This window comes from Plecotus auritus (assembly GCF_963455305.1).
Source record: "Plecotus auritus genome assembly, chromosome: 4".
Lineage (NCBI taxonomy): Eukaryota > Metazoa > Chordata > Mammalia > Chiroptera > Vespertilionidae > Plecotus > Plecotus auritus.
In genome coordinates this window covers 106216544-106242055 of record NC_137775.1, presented here as the reverse complement: position 1 = coordinate 106242055, position 25512 = coordinate 106216544, and the positions used below count along the sequence as shown (strand labels likewise).

General features: G+C 56.5%; 1 protein-coding gene across 1 annotated transcript in view; it reads right to left on the bottom strand.

Moving 5' to 3' along the window:
• PTPRN2 (protein tyrosine phosphatase receptor type N2) overlaps positions 1-25512 on the bottom strand; it is a 458587-nt gene that overhangs the window by 177272 nt on the left and 255803 nt on the right. The window contains exon 12 of the mRNA XM_080665141.1: positions 238-302. Coding sequence (XP_080521267.1) covers positions 238-302 — 65 coding nt within the window. The remainder of the gene's footprint in view (positions 1-237; positions 303-25512) is intronic.

Sequence of the window (25512 nt, the reverse complement as noted above, 5' to 3'; positions counted from 1 at the left end):
CTCATGACTGCTTTTCCTCAAAGGCCACCAAAAACAGTCACATTATCTGGCACCGGCACTGGCATCTTAACCATCAGATGGCTACCCGGCTCACACAATGACCCAGCACCTGGCTCACACCAGTCAGCTGGCCCAGCCACACGACGTTACTGGACCCCACACTGGCCGCGACGCAGGCCTCCACGCGGACAGCACGCCATGCACCGACGCGTCTCAGGGCAGCCCTCAGCCACTCACCGACCCCATTCCAGCTTGAAGAATTCTCAATCCCGATGATCTTTCCAGTTTGTCCTTGTTGCTGACTGTTGGGAAGAAGAAGAAGCACAGGGTTAGCTCGGGGCCTGTCCTCCGCTGGACACGGCGGTGCTCTCCCTGCGCTACGCCCAGTCCCAACGCCACGCTGGGCACGAGCTGCAAGAGGGAGACCTGAGGGCCGGCGTCCCCCGCTCCCCACTCCAAGAAGAGGTGCTGTCCCAGGGGACCCACAGACCTGCTGGGAGAAACAACGTGGACGTGGCTACCAAGAGTAAGGTCTTATTTTAGAACAAAATGACAGGGTTCATGACGTGCTCACTAGAAACAAGGCTGATGACCGGCCCTCCTGGGGGAGGGCGGGCCACTTCACTCCTCTCTCATAATTCAGCTTCGGCAGATCCTCCCTAGTTTGCCTCTGACGCAGGATGAGGAGGGCTTTCCGAGAATGAGGCCCCCACATTAGCAAGAGGATGGTGAGTGCTGCAGCAGTGAGTCCGGGCCCAGACCAGGCACCCTGGCTCACCACAGACCCAGCACCCAGTTCACACCTCAGACCCAGCACCCGGCTCACACCATGACCCTGCGCCTGGCTCACACCATGACCCAGTGCCCGGTTCACAGCTCAGACCCAGCACCTGGCTCATACCATGACCCAGCACCCATCTCATACCATGACCCAGCACCCGGCTCATACCTCAGACCCAGCACCCAGCTCATACCTCAGACCCAGCACCCGGCTCACACTATGACCCAGAACCCGGCTCATACTTCAGACCCAGCACCTGGCTCATACCTCAGACCCAGCACCCGGCTCACACTATGACCCAGAACCCGGCTCATACCTCATACCCAGCACCCGGCTCACACCATGACCCAGAACCCAGCTCATACTTCAGACCCAGCACCTGGCTCATACCTCAGACCCAGCACCTGGCTCACACCATGACCCAGAATCTGGCTCATACCTCAGACCCAGCACCTGGCTTATACTTCAGACCCAGCACCCGGCTCACACCATGACCCAGCACCCAGCTCACACCATGTCCCAGTGCCTGGTTCACATCATGATCCAGCACCCAGCTTACACTTCAGATCCACCTGCCCTGCTCACACTACAGACAAAATACCCCATTTTGTCAGGAGGAAGCTGTCACGAAGCCTGTGACTGAGATTCTGTGGAAGATGTTTGGGATGAAGCCCCTGTCACTTTGGAAAGGAAAACCAGAATGAAGGGTGTGCAACGGTCGTGGGATGGCGAGGAGCCTCGTATTCTGTGCAGCTGCATCCACTGGGGGCGCAAGGACCTTCATGGCCGCATGAGCCCGCAATCTCCTCCCCCCAACTTTGGGCCTTTCCATTGTCTTGGGAACAAATGAACATACTTTTCACATTTGGGTAATTACCCATCAGCCCCTCCAGTTAGAGAACAGAACCCCAAGACACTTGACACTGTGGTGGGGTGCCAGGCCCAAGTGGGGCCTGGAGTTGAGAGAGCTCTGCTCAATAGAGCCTGAGCACCGGCCTCACCGTCTGCTGTGAGCGCCAGCACGCCCACTGAATGGGAGCCGCGGACGGGCATAACAGTGGGCCAGGGGCAGAGCAGTGGGTTTTGAAAGCTCTCCACCCATTGCTACAGCGGCAGGTGTCTCAGGCTCAGGACCCGGCACCAGTGACGATTGGGGTCAGCAGCCATCCTGCGGCCGCCTGAGGCCTTCGGGACAATGCATGGGGGCAGGGAGCCAACCTGGTTGTGCTGCAGCAAAGCCTAATCCACGGAGCAGGTGTGACCGTTGACACTGTGGGTGCCGAGTGCGGTCTCCCTCCTGCACATCCTGGGCTCCTGTCTGCAGGGCCTCCATGCCTGTCCCGTGTTCCCCCACACACCTGCCTTGCCCGGCCTCCCCGCAGCTAAGGCTGGTCTCCTGGCCCCAGGCCCCTGACGAAAGCATCCGCCACCTTCTCAGACCTGGGAAAACGTGGTCACGGGCCAGACCCCCATGCACCCAGCCTGTTTCCCGCATGAAAATCGTGCTTTTGGGCGCCCACTTCATGGGTGGTGTGAGGACTGCGGGAGCCGCACTCGCCAGGGCTGGCGTGGCAGGGTTCACCAATGGTTTTATGGAACCTGCACTGCGCCGGCACCACCTGCTGCTTGGTGCTGTGACATGCCCACAAGCTCCAGATCACACACTCCATCTGCGTCCTGCGGCTGCACAAGCGCGGCCTCCCTCTATGACCGCATCCAGGGACTCCCCACAGCAGTCCCCGGCCCAAGCTCCCCAGGTGAGACTGCTGCCGGGCCTCCCCCCGCCTCTCCGCAGCCCACCCTCACTCCTCCTTGGAGCCTCTGTGCTGCCGCCATCCCCACAGACCAGGCCGCACCCTCACCTGGGGATTGCGCAGACCTGTCTCCTGGACCCTTCGAGTCAGAACATGGAGGGTTTGGGCTCAGGGGGGCTGAGCCAGGTTGAATGAGAGCACTAGCCTCCCTCCCTCTCACTGACCCACCCACCCATTCGGGATGCCAGGGGTCAGGGGCCAGCAGCTGGGCTGGGTGACGGAGGCAACAACTGGGCTGGGCTGCCATCCAAAAGGAGTGCAATGGACCTGAATGTCTTATGAGGGCTGGGAAGGGATACGCAGGGGAGGGGTGAGTCCCGGGCACACAGCTCTCCGTGTCCACCTTCCTTCGGGAGGAGGGGCCAGGCGTGCCCATGCCCCTGCCATGAGGTGTGGGCAGCACCTGCACAGAAGGGCCGCTGTGGCTCAGGGTCTGGAAGGGCCTCCAGGAATGGCCCCTGCTGCGCAGGTGTGAAGGGGGACAGGGCAGCGCCATCACCATAGCCTGAGTCAGAGCACCACCCGTGTCCCTGCTGTGACGCTCTGCTGTGTTGGGGCTGTCCCTTCACCACACAGACTCTCACTTGGAGCGCAGCTGCTAACCTCCTCCCGCAAGGACAACCTGCGTTTTCCTCCATGTGACCACACAGACCCACACGCAAACATGTGCACACATGTGCATACACATACAGTCACACACACATAACATGCACACACGTGCATGCCAGTACACTTGCACACACAGGCACACGTGCAAACATTTACCTTTCTTCTAGTACATGTCACACAATTTACATACATGCACACACATATATCCAGACACACAACACACATACGTGTACAAGCCCCCACACTTGCACACACTGGTGCACACATGCATGCACACATGCGTGCACACACGTGCGCTCACACACATGATTAGGGCAGACCTATGATCGGTGTCCTGTGGTCAATCTACTCACGAAATGTGGCATTGCACACATTTCCTCATTTTCCCACAAGCATGCTGGGCGGGGGGCCCCTGCACACCCCCAGCTCTCAGAAGGGAATGAAGCCCATTCCCAAGATGCCTCTCAGAAGCCTTCTGAGCGTGGGCACCACCTGTCTGACATAACTCTCTCCAGATCATGCGACGTCCCTCATCCAGCTCTGGGGTTCTCTCAGGTGACAGGGGAAACTCACCACCCATCACCACGCCCAGGGCCGCAGGGCCCCGGAGGCACCGGGAAGTGAGTTCTCAGAGGACCCAGGCTCCTGGCTCTTCACTGGGCGGGTCTCCAGTCCTGGGCGCATTCCTGAGCAGGGCAGCAGCTCGTCCCCGTGGGCTGAGAGCTCCGCAGGGCAGGGCTGTGTGCCCCGTCCCAGCCTGGGCCGACCTTCAGCATGCAGAGCTGTTCTGAAATGCCTCCTTGGTAGCGAAGCGAGGACAAACCAGAGAAGCTGTGTGCTTGCCTTTATCCGAGACGTGCCACACAATTTACCCTGGCCTGGCTTGTCTTTATCTTTATCTTGAATTCGCCTAAAATAAAAACGTTTGTGACTCCAGACCCGCCGACAGCCTTTCCAAGGTTGTTGTCACAGCCTACCGTCCACATGCCTCTGCAAGACCCACAGCCACGCGGCCTTGCTCTGCACCCCCGTGGGCGGCCGGGACAGCCACATCCTCCCTCAGGAACGGACCGCCTCCGGGGCACAGCTCTGTGCAGCTGCACACACCTGCGGCTCAGATGCTGCGTGGAGCCCCCCTCACCTTTCAGTGACCTCCATGGGGAGGCATTTCGGGAGAAGGTAGGCCTTGCTTCCGCCAGATGTGCTGTCCAGTGTTGGCTCTGACTGGCATTCGCGGGCGGATCCCGAGTCGGGTATGAGGGTGCAGGGCGCAAGGTGGGAGCAGCTACTTAAGTAGGATAGGACAGTGATGATGCCGTTTTGTCTCCATAGAGACAAGCGTTCCCAAACACTGAGAAGTCCTTTAACACTAACTCTGTAGATGAAGGCTACCAGTATGCAAATGAGCTGGAGAGGCAGAGCGCTGCAACATACTCGAAACTCCACCACAGCCCACTTGGTTCCCGTTTTAATCCACCGGGACACCTTTTGCACTTCGCAGTTTTCCCAGCGTCCCACGTGATTAAGACGTGGCTGTGTGGAGGGACCGTGTCCGCCTCTCTGACCTGGAAGGGGGTGCGATGAGACCCCTCTGTCCAGGGGGCTGCAGGGACCGCTCAGGACGAACCCCACGAGGAGGCACACCTTCCCATCAAAACTTGCATCCACTTGGCCACGTCCCCAACCCCAGGGGCCTGGCGGGGAGGGGGCCAGTGAGCTGCCATGACCTTCAGCGACCACCATCCCCCCCTCACTGAGACCAGCAGGGCCCCTGGTCCACATGGTCAGCAGCTGTGAAGGCGGCTGGACGGCCCCTCCCTCAGAAGCCGTAGGGCTCAGAGCCATGGGCTCAGCCGGTGCAGGGGTGGGGGGAGGGCGGGAAGGAGCCGCCATGGAGGAGGCAGACTTGACGCCCAGGACCCTGCCTGGCCCAGTCCTGCAGCCGCCTGTCCTCAGGGAGGGTCTCAGCCAGACCTGCTCCTTGTTGGGGTGGAGGGTGCCGGGCTGGGGCCCTACGAGCCCTGCTCTCCTCAGCCCCCATGAAGGCAGCCTGTCCCCCACACATGCTGGGCAGGGCCTGCAGCCACGGCAGGAGCAGGGGACCTGCCTGGACTCCCCAGCCTACCACAGGACGGCCACTTGCCAGCGGGGGAGGCCCCACCCCTGTCCCCTGGGAGGGCAGTGACTGCGCCTCATGCCACGGGGTGTGAGCATGGAGGGTGTGGGGAGGAGGGTGTTGTGTGGAGGGTTCGGGTGTGGAGGGTGTGGGGAGAAGGGTGTGGGGAGAAGGGTGTGGGGAGAAGGGTGTGGGGAGAAGGGTGTGGGGTGGAGGGTGTGGGGAGAAGGGTGTGGGGAGAAGGGTGTGGGGTGGAGGGTGTGGGGTGGAGGGTGTGGGGTGGAGGGTGTGGGGAGAAGGGTGTGGGGAGAAGGGTGTGGGGTGGAGGGTGTGGGGAGAAGGGTGTGGGGAGGAGGGTATGGGGAGGAGGGTGTGGGGAGAAGGGTGTGGGGTGGCGGGTGTGGGGAGAAGGGTGTGGGGAGAAGGGTGTGGGGAGGAGGGTGTGGGGTGGAGGGTGTGGGGAGAAGGGTGTGGGGAGGAGGGTATGGGGAGGAGGGTGTGGGGAGAAGGGTGTGGGGTGGAGGGTGTGGGGAGAAGGGTGTGGGGAGGAGGGTGTGGGGTGGCGGGTGTGGGGAGAAGGGTGTGGGGAGGAGGGTGTGGGGTGGAGGGTGTGGGGTGGAGGGTGTGGGGAGAAGGGTGTGGGGAGGAGGGTGTGGGGTGGAGGGTGTGGGGAGAAGGGTGTGGGGAGGAGGGTATGGGGAGGAGGGTGTGGGGAGAAGGGTGTGGGGTGGAGGGTGTGGGGAGAAGGGTGTGGGGAGGAGGGTATGGGGAGGAGGGTGTGGGGAGAAGGGTGTGGGGTGGCGGGTGTGGGGAGAAGGGTGTGGGGAGAAGGGTGTGGGGAGGAGGGTGTGGGGTGGAGGGTGTGGGGAGAAGGGTGTGGGGAGGAGGGTATGGGGAGGAGGGTGTGGGGAGAAGGGTGTGGGGTGGAGGGTGTGGGGAGAAGGGTGTGGGGAGGAGGGTGTGGGGTGGCGGGTGTGGGGAGAAGGGTGTGGGGTGGAGGGTGTGGGGAGAAGGGTGTGGGGAGAAGGGTGTGGGGTGGAGGGTGTGGGGAGAAGGGTGTGGGGAGGAGGGTATGGGGAGGAGGGTGTGGGGTGGAGGGTGTGGGGAGAAGGGTGTGGGGAGGAGGGTATGGGGAGGAGGGTGTGGGGAGAAGGGTGTGGGGTGGAGGGTGTGGGGAGAAGGGTGTGGGGAGGAGGGTATGGGGAGGAGGGTGTGGGGAGAAGGGTGTGGGGTGGAGGGTTTGGGAGAAGGGTGTGGGGAGGAGGGTGTGGGGTGGCGGGTGTGGGGAGAAGGGTGTGGGGTGGAGGGTGTGGGGAGAAGGGTGTGGGGAGAAGGGTGTGGGGTGGAGGGTGTGGGGAGAAGGGTGTGGGGAGAAGGGTGTGGGGTGGAGGGTGTGGGGAGAAGGGTGTGGGGAGGAGGGTATGGGGAGGAGGGTGTGGGGTGGAGGGTGACTCCAGAGTGAGCTGTGGCTGGCGACAGCTCCAGTTTCCAAGTGCAAGTGTCAGAGCAGGACCCCGAGGACGGCCATCTGGGCTCTCAGGCGGGGCCCCTGGCAGCCACTCGCAAGCTCAGGTCTGTGACTGCGTCCTCCCCAGGCCACACAGCGTGGACCTGACTGGGCACCAGCTGTGACAGCCGCACAAGGAGGCTCCGTGGAGCTGACCTTCAGGGCAAGGCCTGGAGGGGGCATGTCCCAGGACATGTAACCCTCCCACTGGCCGGAGCTGAGTGCATTCCCGACCACTAGTCCCCAAGGTCAGCGTCACCGAGAGAGGGAGGGGCACCCTGCCTCCCCTTTGCTGGGGACAGAGTTCACCTCCTTCTGCTGCAGGGAAGGGGGCCTCCTGGGGTCTCATCTCACCAGCAAAGGGAGCCTGATGTCCCTGTGTGCCCAGCCCTCTGACCACCGTGTCCCTGCGTGCCTGCTGTCTGACCACCAAAGGGAGGTCATGGCAGAGGGCAAGCCTCCATGCAGAGCCCCGCCAGCTGGAGGAGGCCCGTTTGAAGAGGCCACCTTAGCTCCTACAACAACCCAGCAACACAAATAACTAAGGCGCACTCTGCTGAGATACAGCAAAGTCGAGTTGGTAGAAAAACTAAATGTGCGCTTGTTGGCGTGCGTATAAACCACCATTTAATTAAATACGTATCGTGCTCCTGGGGAGGATGTCCCTGGTCAGTTCACGATGACTCTCTCTCTCTCTTTTGTTTTTAAATCCTCCCTGAGGATATGTCTTTATTAACTTGAGAGGGAGAGTGAGAGAACCATCAATGTGAAAGAAGCATCAACCGGTTGCCTCCTGCACACGTCCCAACTGGGGATCAACTCCACAACCTTTTTGGTGTACAGGACAATGCTTCAGCCAACTAAGCCACCCAGCTAAGGCCACGATGACTTTCTCTTGATAGTTAGAAATTTTTCTTGTTAATTTGTAATTCAAAAATATAGTTTACTAGAGGCCCGGTGCATGAAATTTGTGCACAGGTAGGGTCCCTAGGCCTGGCCAACCATCAGGGCTGATCAGGTTCCCCACCTCCCAGCCTCCCCACCTCCTCCTCCCCTCCCTCCCTCAGCACCCCACTGCTGCCGCTGGTCACCCACCATGTTCCGTGCCGCCCCCTGGTGATCAGTGCACATCATAGCAAGCAATCAAACTCCTGGTCTCTCGGACGAACTCCCGAAGGGACAATTTGCATATTAGCCTTTTATTATATAGGATACTTGCATTTAATGAAATATTAGATATCATGAAGTACTTATTAAATATATGTTGGTTACAAAGAATAAGACAACAAATGCCCATGATACCCACACTCTGAAAAAGAAATGAAATATAATTACATTTGTACTTCATCTCAATTAGTTCAATAATAAAAAAGCAATTACATTGGATATCCTAAGCCCTGTGGCCCCACCCACTCTTCTCCTGAATTCTGGGTAGATCGGTTCTTTTTCTGAAGTTTTTCTCCCATGTCTGTTGCTTACTTTGAACTTAAGCATGTTCCTCTCTGACTGGCTTCCCCCCAACCTGTGTCTGGGGCTCCTTTGTTCAGCATGTCCCGTGGGTCTTGTGTTCACGCTGTGTGGCTGTTACATGATCCATCTCTCCAGCCAGCTGTCCGGCTCAGTGGACACTGGGTTATTTCTCCTTTTCCTGCCCGTCCAGTGACTGCCGTCTCGGGCACACACAGGAGGTTTCCTCTCGTGGAGTCACTTGGACATAGAGTCCCAAAGCGATGGCATCAGTGACACTCCTACCATCAGCTTGTAAGAGTTTCTTTTAAAAAAGCAATGCATTTAATTATTTTAATTGAATGTATTGGGGTGACACTGGTTAATGAAATTACACGGGTTTCAGGTGCACATTTTCAGAACACATCACCTGACACTATATTGTGAGATCACCACCCCAAGTGAAGTCTCGGTCCATCACGATTTATCCCCCTTCCTAGATCCTCCTGCACCCCCTTCCACCCCCCAGGCAAGCACCACACTGCTTTCCATGCCCTTGAGTGTTTTCTAGGAGTTTCTATCGCTGCAGAACCTCACTCTGTCAGACTTAAACATCTTTGCCAACTTGGCAGATGCAACATTGTATCAACATTGTATCTCCCGTGGCCCCCCCTGCAAGCCTTCTATTGCCAATCAGGCGCAGCACCAGCACCACTGTATTTGCTCAATACATGCTTCCTCTTACAGGAGTTTTCTTCTGCTTCTGCCTGGGCTGGCTTTTCCTTGTTGCTTTGCAGGAGTCTTTAAATGCCCCACACATGAACACTATCAGCATGTGGGCTACCACTACCTCATCGCAGTTTGTGGTTTGGCTTTATAAATTTCAATAAGGTCTAAGTCACCATTTTGCATAAGGTTTGCACTCTGGGTGTACATCAGAGAGCCCGGGGCTGGGTCCAGCCACGGCAATTAAGTGGGTGTCGCAAGCAAGTGAGCCACAGGCATATAAAAGCAATGTTTACACTCCATGTAGTCTATTAAGTGTGCACGAGCATTATATCGGAAAAAACAATGTGCATGCTTTAATGAAAAACACTTTATTGCTGGAAAGTGCTGGCCACTACCTGAGCCTTCACTGAATGGCAACCTTTTTGCTGGAGGCGGGTCTGACCTCGGTGTTGGCTGCTGGCAGATCAGGGTGGTGGCTGCTGAAGTCTCGTTATTGAACTCTTCTTTTTAAGTCCTCATTTTTGAAAGACATTTTCTCTCAGTATAATTCTAGGTGTGTCCATTTCTTAAAACCAGACAGTCGTGGAGTCTGCCTTCCGTGGAGGCTTTCTCGCCACAGCAATGCTGTTGGAGAGTATCTCCCCGCAGCAGAGCTTCCAGCGGGTCAGGCCCCTCACGCCCTGTGCTGCTCCCCCTACTGAGTCTGGCACACTCAGTCCTTGTTGTTTCCAGTCTTCACCAGGAGCAGATTCCACCTCAGGAAACCCCTTTCTTCGCTGGTCCACAAGAAGCAAGCCCTCGTCCGAGGAAGTTCCGCCCCGTCTTCCGGCTCCACATCTAAGCCTAGTCCCGCTGCCGGCCCCACCGCACTGCGACTGCCGCCTCCACGCAGGGCACCCCTCGGGGGCTTCGCGGGACCGGACCCATGCCCACAGCTGCTGCTTCCTTTGCTCATCATTCCTTCTGCAGCCCACATCTTTCTTAGGGGCTTCTTGTCTTTTGTCCGTAGTAACCCTTTTTGAATTAACTTAAATGAGGATCTATTGGTGACAAGCTCATTTATTTTGAAAGTATCTTTATTCAACTCTTTTTAAGTCCTCATTTTTGAAAGACATTTTCTCAGTATAATTCTAGGTTGACAACTATTTCCCCTCAGAAGTAGGAAGGCCTTTCTTCCCACCGTCTGATTCACTCGGCTGCCGGGAACCCGCCACCAGGCACGCTCATTCTAGCTGGACCGCCTTCTCCTCTCCTCTGCTCGCTGTGTTAAGATCCCTCCCTTGTCGGGGGTTCCGCGGCCTCTCTGTTATGAATCCAGATGCAGAAATGTTTCACTCCAGTAGACTTACTGAGTCTGAGAATTGGCATTTCCATCGGTGACATACATTTTTCAGCCACTGTGTCTTCAGGTAGCACCTCTTGACGCCTTCCTGTCCCGGGACTCCTGCTAAATGTATATGAGATGGTCGTAGCTTATCTTCTAAGACCCCTTACTTTTAAAAATCATGCATTTCTTTTCTTTATCTCTCTAGGCTGCATTCTGGATAATTTCTCCAGTTCTACCTTTTAGTTCACTCATCCCCCCTTCAACTATATCTAATCTGCTTTTAAACTCATTTCTTGAGTTTAAACTTTCTATTTTATCTTCCATTTAAAAATTCTATTGTTTTAATATTTTTGGTCATTTTTGAGGCTATTAATCTCTGGTTCATATGTTACCTCTCTTTTGTGGGTTCCTTTACACGTGAAAACACGTAAGTTTATGTTCGAGGTCTCTTCATTGTGCCCTCAGGTTTATTTGTCCATCCTTTCAGCTGCCCTTTGTTCATGGCTCCTTGGTCTCCAGCATGTTGCTGTAAACTCCTGGGATTTTAACTGTGGAAACCATTTGAGGACAGAGAACACGGGGGTTCCTCCAGTGAGGACGTGTGCTTCCTTCTCTAAGCTAACTTCCTCGTTTGGGTTTTAGGGGCCACGTGGGGGTGCATGTGGACAGCGTGTTCCTGTGAGGCTGACTGTGTTCAAAGCCCTGGTGTGAGCCCACTCCCCACCACCCCACCCCAGTGCTGAGCACGGAAGCCCTTGGGCCCAGTGGAGGCGCTCGCCGTTGTTCTAAGGTGACCCCCCCACCTCCTCCCCACAGCCCACGAGGCTGGCGAGGCCGTGAATGCAGCCTGTGAGGCCGTAAATGCAGCTGGTGATCACGGGCTGTGAACCGGCAGATGAGATGTGAAGCAGCCTATGAGGTGTGAAGCAGCCCATGAGGTGTGAAGCAGCCCATGAGGTGTGAAGTGGCCCATGAGGTATAAATGCAGCCCATGAGGCTGTGCCCGTGGCCCATGAGGTGTGAAGCGGCCCATGAGGTGTAAATGCAGCCCATGAGGTATGAAGCGGCTGTGAGGTGTGAACCAGCAGGTGAGGTGTGAAGCGGCTGTGAGGTGTGAAAGCCAATGTTTAGAAAATGCCCTCAAGAGAAGGTCATCAATGTCCACTTAGGGTCCTGCTTTCACTTGGTTCAGGACCTCCTAGAATTCCAGCATCTCCGGAAGCTGACATGTTGCAGAATGTATCTCTACACCTTCACATTCTAGCATTTTTGGTTATTTTCTAAATGACTGTCAGTCCCGGCATCTACTTCTCTCAGCACACGGAGAGAACCAGAGACCCCAGGCACCCCGAGAGGCCTCCCCGACTGCTCTGCACTTCTGGAGGCGCAACTTATTTAATTGGTGGGTTCGAGCCAAACCTCTGGCAGCTGCATGTGAAGTGTGTAAAGCATGAAAGAGTTGAGCATTGTATGCAAGGCTGAGCACCTCATAGATCGATGTGGAAATCGGCCAGTGACACGTGCTGCATGAGCTTGCGCTCACTGTGACCCACGCTCCCAGGCCCTGCCGCTCGCTGGCCTTTCCTGCCCACTCGCTTTGTCCTGCAGCAGCTCTGAGCGAGCAAGGCGGGGCCCGCAGTGCAGTGCAGAGCAGCAGAGTGAGCCCTCCGGGAGGCCGCACCCATATGCCTGCTCTGCGCCCGAGGTCCGGCCAGGCCCTTCTGAACTGGAGCCATGTTCTGCTTCATAAAACCTTGGACTGTGAAGCAGTGTGTGTATCAACATGACAAGCCGCTCCCTTTAATTATCGTTTACTCTAAAGAGAGATGTGAGCGGGGACTGTGCAGATATAGGAGGACTGTGAGAGACACCTCGGGGTGCACATTTGCATCCTGAGAGGGGCTGGGGCTTTCCAGGCCGCACCTCCGCTCCCAGGCCAGCATCCTGCAGCCAGACAGCTTCCGGGGTCCTTTCACGCACACCTCTGCCCACCCCCATGGGTGCTCAGGGCCCCTGCCCACCACACAGAGCACCCCTGCCCATTACACAAAGCACCCCTGCCCACCACACAGAGCACCCCTGCCCACCACACAGAGCACCCCTGCCCATTACACAAAGCACCCCTGCCCACCACACAGAGCACCCCTGCCCACCACACAGAGCACCCCTGCCCACCACACAGAGCACCTCTGCCCACCACACAGAGCACCTCTGCCCACCACACAGAGCACCCCTGCCCACCACACAGAGCACCTCTGCCCACCGCACAGAACACACCACACAGAGCACCCCCTGACCACCCCCACGGGTGCTCAGGGCCAGGCCGCACATCCCGCCCACACCTGGCCCGCCCAAGCCTTCTCTCCAATGTGCTGTGTGAGGGGCAGGCGCCACAGCCTCAGCCTCAAAGGCAAACGTGGGCAAAGCCCCAGGAGCTGGGAGGTCAGCCTGTGGCACCCAGGCCTGGGCTTCCCAAAAAGCCCTGTGTCCAGTTTCCCAGCCACAACTGAGGAAACAAACGAGTCTTGTATCTGCCACCTCCCACGAGGCCCTGAGAGCGGCAGGCGGCGGCAGCGGCAGGGAAGGCATGTCAGCTTCAATCTCCAAATCATTTTTCAGATTATTTCAATTAGACACTGTTCCAGGCCCACTGCCATTAACTCAATATCTGGTGTCAACGTTTTGGCTTTCCATTTCTGTGAGTGACTCCTGGCCTGCCCGGTAGCCTGGGGTAATCTAAGTGCAGTGATTATTTTAGCCGCCTTTGCGCATGGAGCCACTGCTGCGGGTGAGAGAGGAGACGCCTGGCTTTGGAGAAGTGGGATCCGCCTCCTGCCATTCATCTCTAGACAGCAAGGCCACGGTCAGGAACTCATAACAAGAGCTGCCCCAATTTCACTGTGTAATTGGCGCTCCCAATGCAAATTTCAGGGACATCTGATGTGTGTTTTTAATTAAAAGGCATCTGAATAAACAGCCATATTCTATGACACATTTTCTGATAATCTTCAGTGCTGAGGCCTCAAAGCTGCCCCACAAGATCCTTCTCTCCCCTGCATGCTCTCGCAGTTTTACGTTCTGAATTTTGTCAGACTTTTTTTTTTCAGATATGTACATATTCTGGTAAGCACATGCCTTTTATAAAAGCACCCATGAACTTAAATTAGGTCTCCACATTATAAAGTGTGGAACGAGTTAGGTCTCCTCAGCTGCCCTTCTAAGACAAGAGAGTTAGTTTCATTCTTGAAGCGTAATTAGAAATATGTATGTCGGAATTCTTTCTGAAAAGTCTGAAGAGCTAGAAACAGTAAATATACCCTCTGAGCCCCATAAAACCAAACTGGAATATTATCTACAAGGCAGAAAGTAAACAACAAAGAAATAGGAAGGAAGCATAAAATAGGATAAATAAAAATACACATAGTTATCTGTATATTAGAGACCCGGTGCATGAAAATGCATGCACTGGAGGGGGGTCCCTCAGCCTGGCCTGCCCCTCTCACAGTCTGGGAGAGCTCAGGGGCAGGAGGTGACCCGGTGGTCAAGGGAAGGTGATGCCCCATCACACCTCTGCTGCTGCCACTGCCAGTAGCACAAGCCTCGGCTAGCCCTGGTTACCTAGGCAGCCACCATCCAAGGCTTGCCTGCGCCTCAGGCCAGCCCTGGGCGGCTGGGGGACCTGAGGGGACTGGGCGCCGCCATCTTGTGGCTGTGGGTGCCGCTATATTTGAGGGCGTGACAGTCAATTAGCATACTCCCTCCTTATTGGCTGTGGGCGCCACCATCTTTGTGATGGCGTGAGGGTCAATTAGCATATTCCCTTTTTATTAGGTAGGATATAAAAAGCCAGTGACCATAAGACCATAACGACCATAATGACTGATTGCTATGGTGCCCATTGTGGCCAGCGAACCGGCCCAATCAGGGCATGGCGCATGGGGCCGGTGGGCCAACCTCGTGGCCCCTCCCCCCTGCCAGCCTGCCCCTGATCAGACTCTACCACCCGATCAAGAGCGGGGCCAGCTGGCCAAACACCCTCTCCCTTCCCCCCAGCCAGCCCCGCCCCTGATCGCATCCCCCCAACCCCAATAGGCGGCGGGGCTGGGCAGCCAGCCTCCTGCAGCCCCTCCCTCTGGCCACCCCACCCCTGATCGCACCCCCTACCCCAATAGTGGGTGGGGCTGGCTGTCCAACCTCCTGCAGCTCCTCCCCCTGGCCGGCCAAGCCCCCAATAGGCCCCCACCACCCTGATAAGCCTTCAGCCCTTCCCCCTGGCCACCCCCACCCCAGATCAACCCCCCACCCCAATCAGGGGCAGGGCCAGCTGGCCAACCACCCATGGCCCCTCCCTCAAGCTGCTGGCCCCTGATCAGCACCCCCACCCCATTCAGGGGTGGGGCCGGCTGGCCCACTGCCCACAGCTTCTCCCCATGGCCTTCCCCACCCCCAATCAGCCCCCAACCCCAATTGGGGGTGGGGCCCGCTGGCCAATCACCCATAGCCCCTTCCCCCAGCTGGCCCGGCCCTGATTGGGCCCTGATCAGGGTGGGCTGGCTGGCCAACCTCCCGCCATCTCCTCTTCCTGACAGGCCCAGCTCTGATCCCCCCTGATTGGGGCCGGGTTGACCGGACACCACCTGTGCATCAATTCATGCACTGGGCCTCTAGTTGCAATAAAAGTAAGTAGGTTAAATTATCCTGTTAGGACAAACTCACCCAGGCCTACAAGAAACGCATCGCACACAAAGCAGCTCACCAGGACTAAGCATGGAGAGGGAGCGAATGAGGTAAATGTAGGCAGAAATAAGAAAAGGTCATGGTATTAGCACAATGACAATATACAACGTTAAAGTTATTTTGTAAGTGAGATAAATTAATTATATATTAATGTTAAAAAACCCAAAATGAAGGCGAGTATCCATGTGCCAAGAAAGAAAAGACACCATTGACATTTATGAGGAAGAACAGGCAGGACAGACACAAATCTCGATGGCAGAAGCACTGAGGGCCACCCCTGCCGGGACCTGGCCCGCAGCACCGGGGCCACTTCCCAGCACCTGTGGCACAGGTGCTTTCAATCGTCCCGTTGTCCTGATGAGAAGTCACACAGCGTCCCGCTGGTGCGGCTCAGGGGTTGAGCGCCGACCTATGAACCAGGAGGTCACGGTTTGATTCCTGGTCAGGGCACATGCCCAGGTTTCGGGCTCAATCCGTAGTAGGGGGTGTGCAGGAGGCAGCCGATCAATGATGCTCTCTCATCATTGAAGTTTCTATCTCTTTCTCCCTCTCCCTTCCTCTCTGAAATCGACTAAAAAAAATGAAATCACAAAGCTAGTCAGACTGGATTTGACATGAGTCTCCCTAACCCACATGGGTACATACAGAGTATTAACAACTTCATAAAGACTATTCAGCAGCCACTGATCAATCTCTAGAAACAAAAACCTAACTCATCAGATACGGGGCCTCAAAGAAGGCTTCACCATTTCCCAATAGTAAAACCTTACAGGTTGCATTCTCTGATCATGAGCTAATAAAATTAGAAATTAAAACCACAGAATACAGAACTCTGCCATCAGTTGGGCACACAAGGCCACCTTTAATAGTGCGCACACAGAGCAGAGAAGGAAGGTGACCTGTGGTTAGAGCACCAGCTGGCGCTGGTGTGAGGAGGCTGTGTGCGGCCCGCAGCCTGCCACCTGGCACCCAGTGGTTTCATTGTCACACAAGAAAAAGGCAAACAGGAAAGTAGGCATTCAAGTAGAGGAGTCAGAAGTAAAATGGTTAAAACTTAAGAGAAGGAATAGAAATACAGAGTCCAAATGTAAGTTAATAACTATGAAAGGGAAGCACAACTGATGAATTACCCATGAGCTTGATTTTAGAGAAAGACACATAAGTCCTTATCAGGAGTCTAATAAAGAAAAAATAACACATCCTAAATCCCCAAATTACCCAAAATTAATAGTGATAAAGGAAACAACCACAGTTTCAGTGGAAATGTAACAGATACAAGTGAACAATACCACTAAGAGTAAAAATTTGAACTCTTAAGGAATTGAACTATGAACAAAAATACACATAACTGAACCAGCAAATAATGAAAAAGAACTCTGAGCAGATAACTGCAGGAAAATGGAAAAGATCAACAAAGAATTGTCCTTCAAGAAAAGTGGTGACAAACAGAAAAGCGGTGAATCCCGTGTCAGTCTGTGGCCCCTCAGGACCTGGGCTCCGTGGCAGGGATGTGGCCTTGGACAGAGCAGAAGCTCCGCACTGCGGCTGAGCAGCGTGGTTGGATGGTGTTGCCTTTGAACGTAACGTTCTAGGCAGAGTGCAGGTGCTGGAACCTCCAACACCAGGTGAGCAGAGCATCCTGCCCCTGAGCTTAGTCACAGGTGCGGCATCATGCCAATGAGGGAGCGGTTCCACCTGACTCTCAAAGGGGCCGACGGTCTCCTCCGCACGTGCTGCTGCTGGGCACGGGCCTCATCCAGGGACAGAAAGTGCGTCTGGACACGGAGCGTGCACCGTTCACAAAGTTAAGCCAAAGGCAGACCTAAGTGTAAAGCTCAAGACTCACAGTGCCTGGGGGAACAGGAGCAGATGGAGGGGCCTTGGGTTCAATGATGACTTTGTAAATACAGCACCGAAAGCATAATTTGTAAGAGAAAACAGTGATAAATCAAACAGTTAAAATAAAAAAACTTCTGTTCTGCAAAGACACTGTTAAGAGAGTAAATGGCAAGCCACAGACGGGGAGAAAGTATTTGCAAAACACAACTATTATCTAAAGATACAAAAACTCTTAATTCTCACCAATAAGAAAACAAACAACCCTGTTAAAATTGGGCCAAAGACCTTCACAGACACCTCAGCAAATAAGACCAGCAAGCATGGCTACATCATGTCGCCAGGGAAATGCAACTAAGACCACGATGCGATGCCGTTGCACACATCAGGACGGCCACATCCAGTCACTGACACCACCAAGTGCTGACGAGGACTGGGGGCTGCGCGGGCTCCGACTCGCTGCTGGCAGGAACGCCGATGGTGCAGACACTCTGGGAGACAGTTCCACAGTTTCTTACAAAACTAAGCACATGCTTACCAGACGATCCAGTGATCACACGCCTTGGGATTTACCCACAGGACCTGCTGGCTACATCCACACAGAGACCTGTCAGTGGCCCTCACATCTGCTTTCCTCATAATCACCCAGCCCTGGGAGTAACCAGGATGTCCTTTAGCAGGTTATGGTCAGGACACGACGGTCCACCCACACCATGAAGAAATGAAATATGAGGCCACAAAAACCCTAGAGGAGCCCTAGCTGGTTTGGCTCAGTGGATAGAGTGTCGGCCTGCGAACTGAAGGGTCCTGGGTTCGATTCCAGTCAAGGGCATGTACCTTGGTTGCGGGCACATCCCCAGTAGGGGGTGTGCAGGAGGCAGCTGATCGATGATGCTCTCTCATCGATGTTTCTAACTATCTCTCTCCCTTCCTCTCTGTAAAAATCAATAAAATATTAAAAAAAAAAATCAACCCTGGAGGAACCGGGAATGTGCGTGACTAAGCGAAAGAAGCCAGTCTGGAAAACGCTACACACCGCGTGACCCGACGGCAGGACGCGCTGGAAAGGCAGCACCATGGAGACAGGGAGGAGGGGGCGTTGCCAGGGGGCAGAGGGAGGAAGGTGGGCAGACAGGCGGACACAGAGTTATAGGCGGGAAGGAGGCTCTGCATGACAGCTAACACGATGGTGGGTACACGTCCCTCCTCGCAATTATCAGAACCCACAGACAACTACGACCGAGAAGAGGGAACCGAGAGATAAACCAGGATCTCAGCCAATCACAGTGTAGCAGCATCGGCTCCACAGCTGCTGTGCATTGTCTGCTGCCTCAGCAGCTCAGGGAGGGGCCATGGGCAGGGAGAGGGCACAAGGACTCAACCATCTGCTGCATTTTCCTGTGATTGTACAACTGCTCTAAGAAGCACGTCTACAAAAACATAACGAGCAGCCCAGCCACATGGCTCAGGGGTTGAGTGTCGACCTATGAACCAGGAGGTCACAGTTCGATTCCAGGTCAGGGCACATGCCCAGGCTGCAGGCTCAGTCCCCAGTGTGGGGCATGCAGGAGGCAGTCGGTCAACGATTCCCTCTCATCATTGATGTTTCTCTCTCTCCCTCTCCTTCCTCTCTGAGATCAATAAAGATATTAAACACACACGGAGCAGAGCTGGGAGCAGCTGCCAGCTGGAGTGCTGTCAGGACCCGAGGCGAAAGGCTCCTTTGTACAAAGGCTATTGCTGCAGAGGAACCATCAGAATTTCAAGGAACAATTATTATTTTCCAACCCAACCGCGGGTGCTCTGCATCTGGCTCTCACTCTGGGGTGCTTAATGTTCAGAAGCCAGGAGACAGGGCCACGGGGAGGGTGACGGCCAAGTTCGGCGGCCCGCCACAGAGCCCCGGGCCTGCACTGGTACTGACACGTGGCAGAGTCGAGAACGACATGGCAGCGCGTCCTCAGTGCTGGTCTAGGGCGGGGCCCGCTGCCAACACTGCAGAACTGATGGGGAATCTCAGAAACGGTGGGTGGAGCCAGTGCAGAAGCCCGTCCCCCAAATCCTACTGAACTTCCCATTCAGGCTCTCCAATCACTGTCCTCCTCTCCACGAGGGGCTCTGCTGACCGGGCTCCTCCCCCGGCTCCAGCTCCTCCTTCTCACGTGCACCAGCTCCTCTTCTCTGAAGCCACAGTGAGGCTCTAAACCGCAAATCTGGTTGGGTAGCACCCATGGCGGACTCTTCAAAGGCTTCCCATCCCCTTTTGAGAAACTCCAAGTCCCCTCAAGTGTAAGGAGCCTCTCTCGATGCCCTGTCCTTCAAGGTCCTCCCGCACTCTCCCCCGTTTCCTAAAACACGTCCTCTTCCCATGCACGTTCATATTCTTTGCACACGTCTGCCTCAGTAGGAGGTCTTCCCCTCCCCTGCCCTCCTGCCAGCCTCCTGCCCGGGTGACTCCCTCTCACTTCTCAGAGCCCACCCCGGCCTCTCCAGAGGCAGAGGGCAGACAGGGAGGCTGTGAGCTCTGGCATGTCTAGGGACTGGGGTTCTTTGTGTCCGTGCCTCAGGCCCTGGCATGAGATGGCATGAATCCGCAACTAATCACAGATCGGTGACTCCATCCAGAACGATTTTGGAGGGCAATGCGGGGCCTGTCCCTGTGGGGCACGGGGGGACTGAGAAGTCCCTGAAGAAATGAAAACCTGTGAGAAGATGCTCGCCTTCAATTCTGGAGCTGATTGCTCAAGGAGAGAACAAACCTCTACAGGCCCCACTGGCTTCATGTGTCTGACTAAGGCTCCAGGGAAACTGGATGAGGACCCACCCAACTGCCGGTCTCACCTGCTGCACGTGGGCGGAGGCAGGGGGTTTAAAAGCCAGAGAGGAGCTGGACTCATTAGTCACGGGGTCCTCCCCAACTGTCAGCAGGTCTGCGCACTGCTGAGAGCCAGGAGCCCCGCCCCTGAGTTTCCAGGCGAGTCAAGGCGTGAAAACGACCGGCTGCCTAACAGCCCAGAGAGAGCGGAAGATGGATGGACTAATAATAGCATGGGGCCGGAGCCTGCGGAACCGGCACCATCACCGCTCCTTCATCCCGCCCCCCCCCCCCCCCCACTCTGACCATGACCGCCAGCGACAAATCTGCGGTGGCAGTGCCAGGGACCACGCAGTGACGCGGGGACTTAAGAACCTTCCGACACATCCCTGCCTGCCTCTCTCGCTGCATTTTCCTCTGACAAGGCCAAGTTACATTTTGGACACGAGGTGACATGTGTAGCCATTCAGATCAGAAAAATGCCATCTCACGTGTTCTTGCGTGTAACCTGCCCCAGCCGCTCTGAGGGAAGAGCCACGTGGTGTGGAGGGAGCATCCAGGACCGGGGGCTGCCAAATGCACCTGTTGGTCGTGCCCAATAAAAGGTTTCCTTTGCCGTTTCATAAAGGTGGGGCACCCGCTGGGGTGAGAACCCCATGTTAATGGAAAGCTAGAGATACGGGGAAATAGCAGCTGAGCCAGGAGCCAGGACGGGCGGTGTGTGTGCGGGCTGAGCAGACAGCCTCACCTGTCAGGTCCTCGGGGCACGGTTCTGCCTGGGTGACCGCTCGGCCGTGCCAGCTCGGGCGGGGGCAGGGCAGAGGCGAGACCCAGCCACCATGTGACAGACCAGACACAGCCACCCCGCCATGTGCAGGCCTGGTGTTGGGCCAGCCCCTCCCTCACAGATGGGAAAGGGCCCCAGGGCGCCGTCCCCACAGCCCAGCAGCAGGACTGAAGGCAGGAAGGACCTGTGCCTCCCACCAAAGACCCCATGCTCAATGCGGGCCTCCCTCACAGAACACTGCCTATAGAAGGGTAGGTTTGGGGTGGAATCATGGGTAACTGTTTTCTCAAACGTTCTATTTAGTATGAAATACACAGCTTTCTGATGCACTAAACATGATCATTTTAAAATGAAAATGACCACCTACTTGGGCTCAGCATCTGTGCAGAATGATCTAACTTCTAATAATGAAATGGAGCATTTTTAATAACATGGTCACGTGGGCACCAAAGGCCACGGCAACGCTCACCTGCTGGCGCACCTGAGCCCTCCAAAGCTGTGTGCTCATGATCGCCGCACATCCCGCGACAGTCACGTGCATCAGGTAAATGGAATAAACCCAGTCCAACAAAAGCAAGCTCCTCCATCATGCCAGCAGTGCGGAGGGCTCGCAGCCTCGCGTGGCTGGTGCTGTCGTGCTGGGGCCGAGGGAGCCGGGGTTCCTGTCACTGAGGCGGTGTGGGGCTGGGCGGCCCGGGGCCTCCTACACGCTGACTGCCAGGAGTGGGCTCGCCAAGGACGAGGAGGCTCTCTTGGGCAGCCCTGGCCGGTGTGCTCAGTGGTGAGAGCGTCGGCCGAGCACTAAAGGTCTCGGGTTTGATTCCCGGTCAAGGGCATGCACCTGGGCTGCAGGTTTGACCCCAGGCTCTGGTTAGGGTGCGTGCGGGGGCCAGCCAGTCGATGTGTCTCTGTCTCTCCTGCCTTCCACTCTCTCTAAAAATCAGTGGGGAAAATGCCCTCAGGTGAGAATAAAAAATAAAAGGAAATGTTTGTACACCTCTCCCCTGTCGGGACAGCTCCTGTGAAACAGTGAGATGGCAGGCCTGGCGAGGACACGCAGACACGGCCTGTGCGCGGCCGTGGGAATGCAGTTGGTGCAGTCGCTGTGACAACCTATGGAGGGGCCTCAGAAAACAAACTACAATGACCTGTGACCCGCGGTCCCACGCTGGGCGCTTCCCCAGAGGAGCTGAAGCAGCGCTCGCCCCTGCTCCTACTATGCCATTCCCCACGGCCCAGATGCGGCAGCCTGTCTGTGGGCCGAGGCGAGGAAGGACTGGACCTGCACCTTCGTGGTGGACTGCTTTCCAGTCCTAAAGACACATGGGAACTGCGCAGGGGCAGCGTGAGGGAACGGAGGGCGCCATGGGGAGGATGAGCCCAGCAGGTGAGCAGCAGGGCCCACTCCCACGGGAACCAGCACAACCCGCTCACCATGCAAACAGTGGGTGGGACTGAGGAGGTGCTGGTCCCGATCTCGATCTCCTAGTTCGGTGGTGGGAGGAGGAAACCCTGCCTGGGGCCCTGAGAGACTCGCCTCGCTCACCGACACACCAATTCCCACGTGAGGTCCTCTCGCTCCAGCCTCTTCCACCCCCAGGCCCACCAGCAGGACCAGGATGGGACAGGTGGGCCTGGGGTTGCTTGAGGAGGGGGTCGGGGTCAGGGACACAGACCCGAAACGGTGGCACCGGGCATGCAGGAGGAGCCTTGCCTGGGTTCCAGAAGATTCCGTTTCCCCTCCGTTGTCCACCCCGAGTCCCCACAATTGAGCCTGGAGGGCTGGTTTATTGAGAGGAAGGTTCCGGCCAGGCTCCTTCAGGTCCGGTGGGGCCCCTGATGCCCACGCCTGGCCCCACCTGGGCCCCGTCTGCAGGCGGCAGAGAGGACGGACGGTCTTCGCAGCGGAGCGCACCTCTACTCCCTGTGAACACGGGGCTCAGTTGCGCGCCCAGCTCTACAGGGGCCTCTGCTCTGGGGGCTCCTGTCAGAAACACATCACGAGTCGCCAGCTTCTGCCGAGTCGGAGCCGACCGCCAGGCAGAACCCTGTGCCCCGAGCCTCCACCTGCACAGCAGCCGGCACGGAGGCGTGAGGGCACAGGGGTGGGAGGGTGTGAGCCGGATGGAGAGCAGACCAGCCCTCACTCAGCCCTGTGTTATGGTCACGTTTGGAAAAGCCACCAGAAAGCCTGTCTGCCCGACGCCCTGCTCCCGGGCCTTGGGTTGACCCAGGGCTGGGGTGTGTAGAAGCCCCAGGGAGACCACAGACCAGGGCTTGGCTCTGCGGCACCTGCAGGCCACCTGGCTTCCGGCCCCAGCACGCAGCTGGCAGAAAGGAGAGGGTGGCGACCCCCAGCCTCCGAAACCCACTCCAGGGGACATGGAAAACGCCTTTCCTGCGAGGAAAACGCCGGGTCAAACCTCAGAGCAGCTGCCTGCAGCGGTCCCAGCGGCTTGTGCCTCATGGGAGCTTTCACAGATCTTTCTCCCGAGAAGACAGGCCAGACAAAAAGAGCGATCCAGGCAATCCTCAGGACGGCTCTTCAGTCTGGGACATTTGAGGGAAAGTGCTGCTTATTCAGATCGAAGTCACGAGGGCTGAGATATTCTCGTGCTCTCCACACCAGCCCGCACGTGCCGCCATCTGGCCCAGCTGCAGAGGATTCTAACAGGAGGTGCAGGCATGAGGCTGAGAGCCAGCGGGAGCCCCTACCCTGAGGGCCAGGCGGGCGCCTGCCTACGGCCAGCCATCTGTTCCTACCTGCAGCTGAACGCTGCTGACAGGAGACCTGGACGCCCAGGCCTGTGCCAACGTCAGTGCCGGACTGAATGCTCTGCAGGCAGAGGTTGCTTTAGTTTGGATTTTCCCCCCAAACAGACTATGGACTGAGGACATGGGTACAAGTAACGTGCTTGGGAGGCAATCCCAGGACGTAGGTGAGGGCGCCTGCCTGCATGCCTCGGAGCCGTCTGAAGGCAGAGAAGTGGGTGTCTGTCCACCAACAACCACCCCCTCCTTCGAGGATCCTGCGCAGCCCACCTTGGGCATGGGCCACACGTCCTTGCTTAGCCATGGAACATGGGGGCTCACTGCAGTTTTTCTCTCAAGTGGGATGATGTACCCATTTCACAGGGTGGCCTGAGGAACGAATGAGTTAACATATGCAAACCACCAGGCAGGCTGCTCAGCTCATGTGTCAATAGCCTCCTCCCTCCACGGCTTCTGTGGCCAGCAGCACGACCGGGGGCCCCACCATGTGCCATGTTCCCCCGTGGAGAGTGAGGGCGAGACAGGAAGCAGACAGCGCCGTCGCCGGGAGACGTGAGGCGCAGAGCACTGGGACTAATGACAGGTGCAAAGTTTCTGAGCGGCCTGTGGGTGTTATTATTGAAAGCATCCCTGTGTTCCAGGGTTGAAGTAATTAAGAATCGATTTGGCTTTATTTGTCGCTAAGCACCATGGCTGTGGTTGAGAGTTGGTTCTTAAAACGAATCACATAGGTTATGTGTTATCGACATCAGTTCAGCCGCTAAGGAGCCCACTGGCTCGGGTTCAATGACTTCCCATTTTCCCCGAGAGCACCCACAGGGCAGCCTCCCACGATACCCACCCAACCTTGACTGAACCATTCCAGCGTGGGGCTGCAGTCCCGGCAATGAGCTCCGCCGGCGGGTCCTCATGTGCAACCCCAAAGCCCCAGTGCCGGCCCAGAGACGACCCCAACTTAGCCCTACCCCTTTCCGTGCCCGTCAAGTCCACGTCCCAGGTGCCCAATGGGCATGAATCCAGCCCTGAGTGGCTCTGCTGACCTCCCAATGTTGCAGAAGTGGTGGCCACATGGATGAAATGTAATTTCTATCAGTAAACCCTACGCATGTGTGTTTGTCCTAGCTAAGTTTAAACAATCTATTTCCTCAGTGAAGGTTGTCTCCCATAGCTCTTACCCATCATCTGTACAAGGCTAAGGGAAATTTCACCGCCAAGAAACCCACTCTGCCTGGGACCCCATCTCTATGGGATTTGGGGGACACGGGATGAAGGAGTGCTGAGGGCTAGTGGGGTCCCCCACCAGTGCTCCAGCTCCTGGGCCTTCAGTCCCCACATTTCTGTAGGCCCACACCCTCCATGCACAGTGGGGTCACGTGAATGTTAGGGGGTGGAAGCTGAACCCCAGCCCAGAGTCTGGCTCATTAGTCTGGGTGGGCCCTGGATTCAACATTTATTTATTTACTTATTTATTTAAACATGTTCTTATTGACTTGAGAGAGGAGGGGAGAGAGAAACATCGACTGGCTACCTCCTGCATGCACCCCAACTGGGGATTGTGCCCAGAACCGAGCATGTTCCTTGACTGGAGGTCAAATCCACAACCCCCTTCGGTGTAGGGGATGACACCCAACCTACTGAGCCACACCGGCCTGGGTAGCAACAGTCTTCACACGTCTCCCCAGTGGTTCCGAGGAGCTGCCAGAGGGGCCTCTAGGGTCAATGAAGATGCTGAGATTGCTGCTGGCCCACAAGGAAAGAAATTCTAAAAAGGAGCCATGGAATTAGTCAAGACAGCAAAACCTGAGGACAATGGGTTTGAAGGGATCTGGTTTTAAACTGATTGGAGGTGCAGCTTGCATTCTGCTGGTCAGTTACTGCGGTCAGACCGCTCCGTCAGCAGCGCTGCACAGGCCGCACCCCTGGACACAGCGCCATTCCTGTCCTGGGCTCACAGAGACTTTGGAGGAAAAGCAAGGGGCCTCCCTGCCCTTAGTCAGTCATTCCCTTCCTGAGTGGCGTGGGTTTAGGCGTTTAGCGCAGCCGAATCCGAGTCTCCCTCCCAGGAGCGCAGGGCGGCGGGCGGCGACCTGGGCACATTGGCACTCTCCCCACATCCTCCCTCCGAGTCCGAGTCCGATCCTGGGGGGAAGCCACAGCAGGGGTCTTGTGGGGAGGCTGATGGCCAGCCTGGGCAGCCTGTGCTTCCTCACACCTCCAAGACCTCCAGGGACCCAGT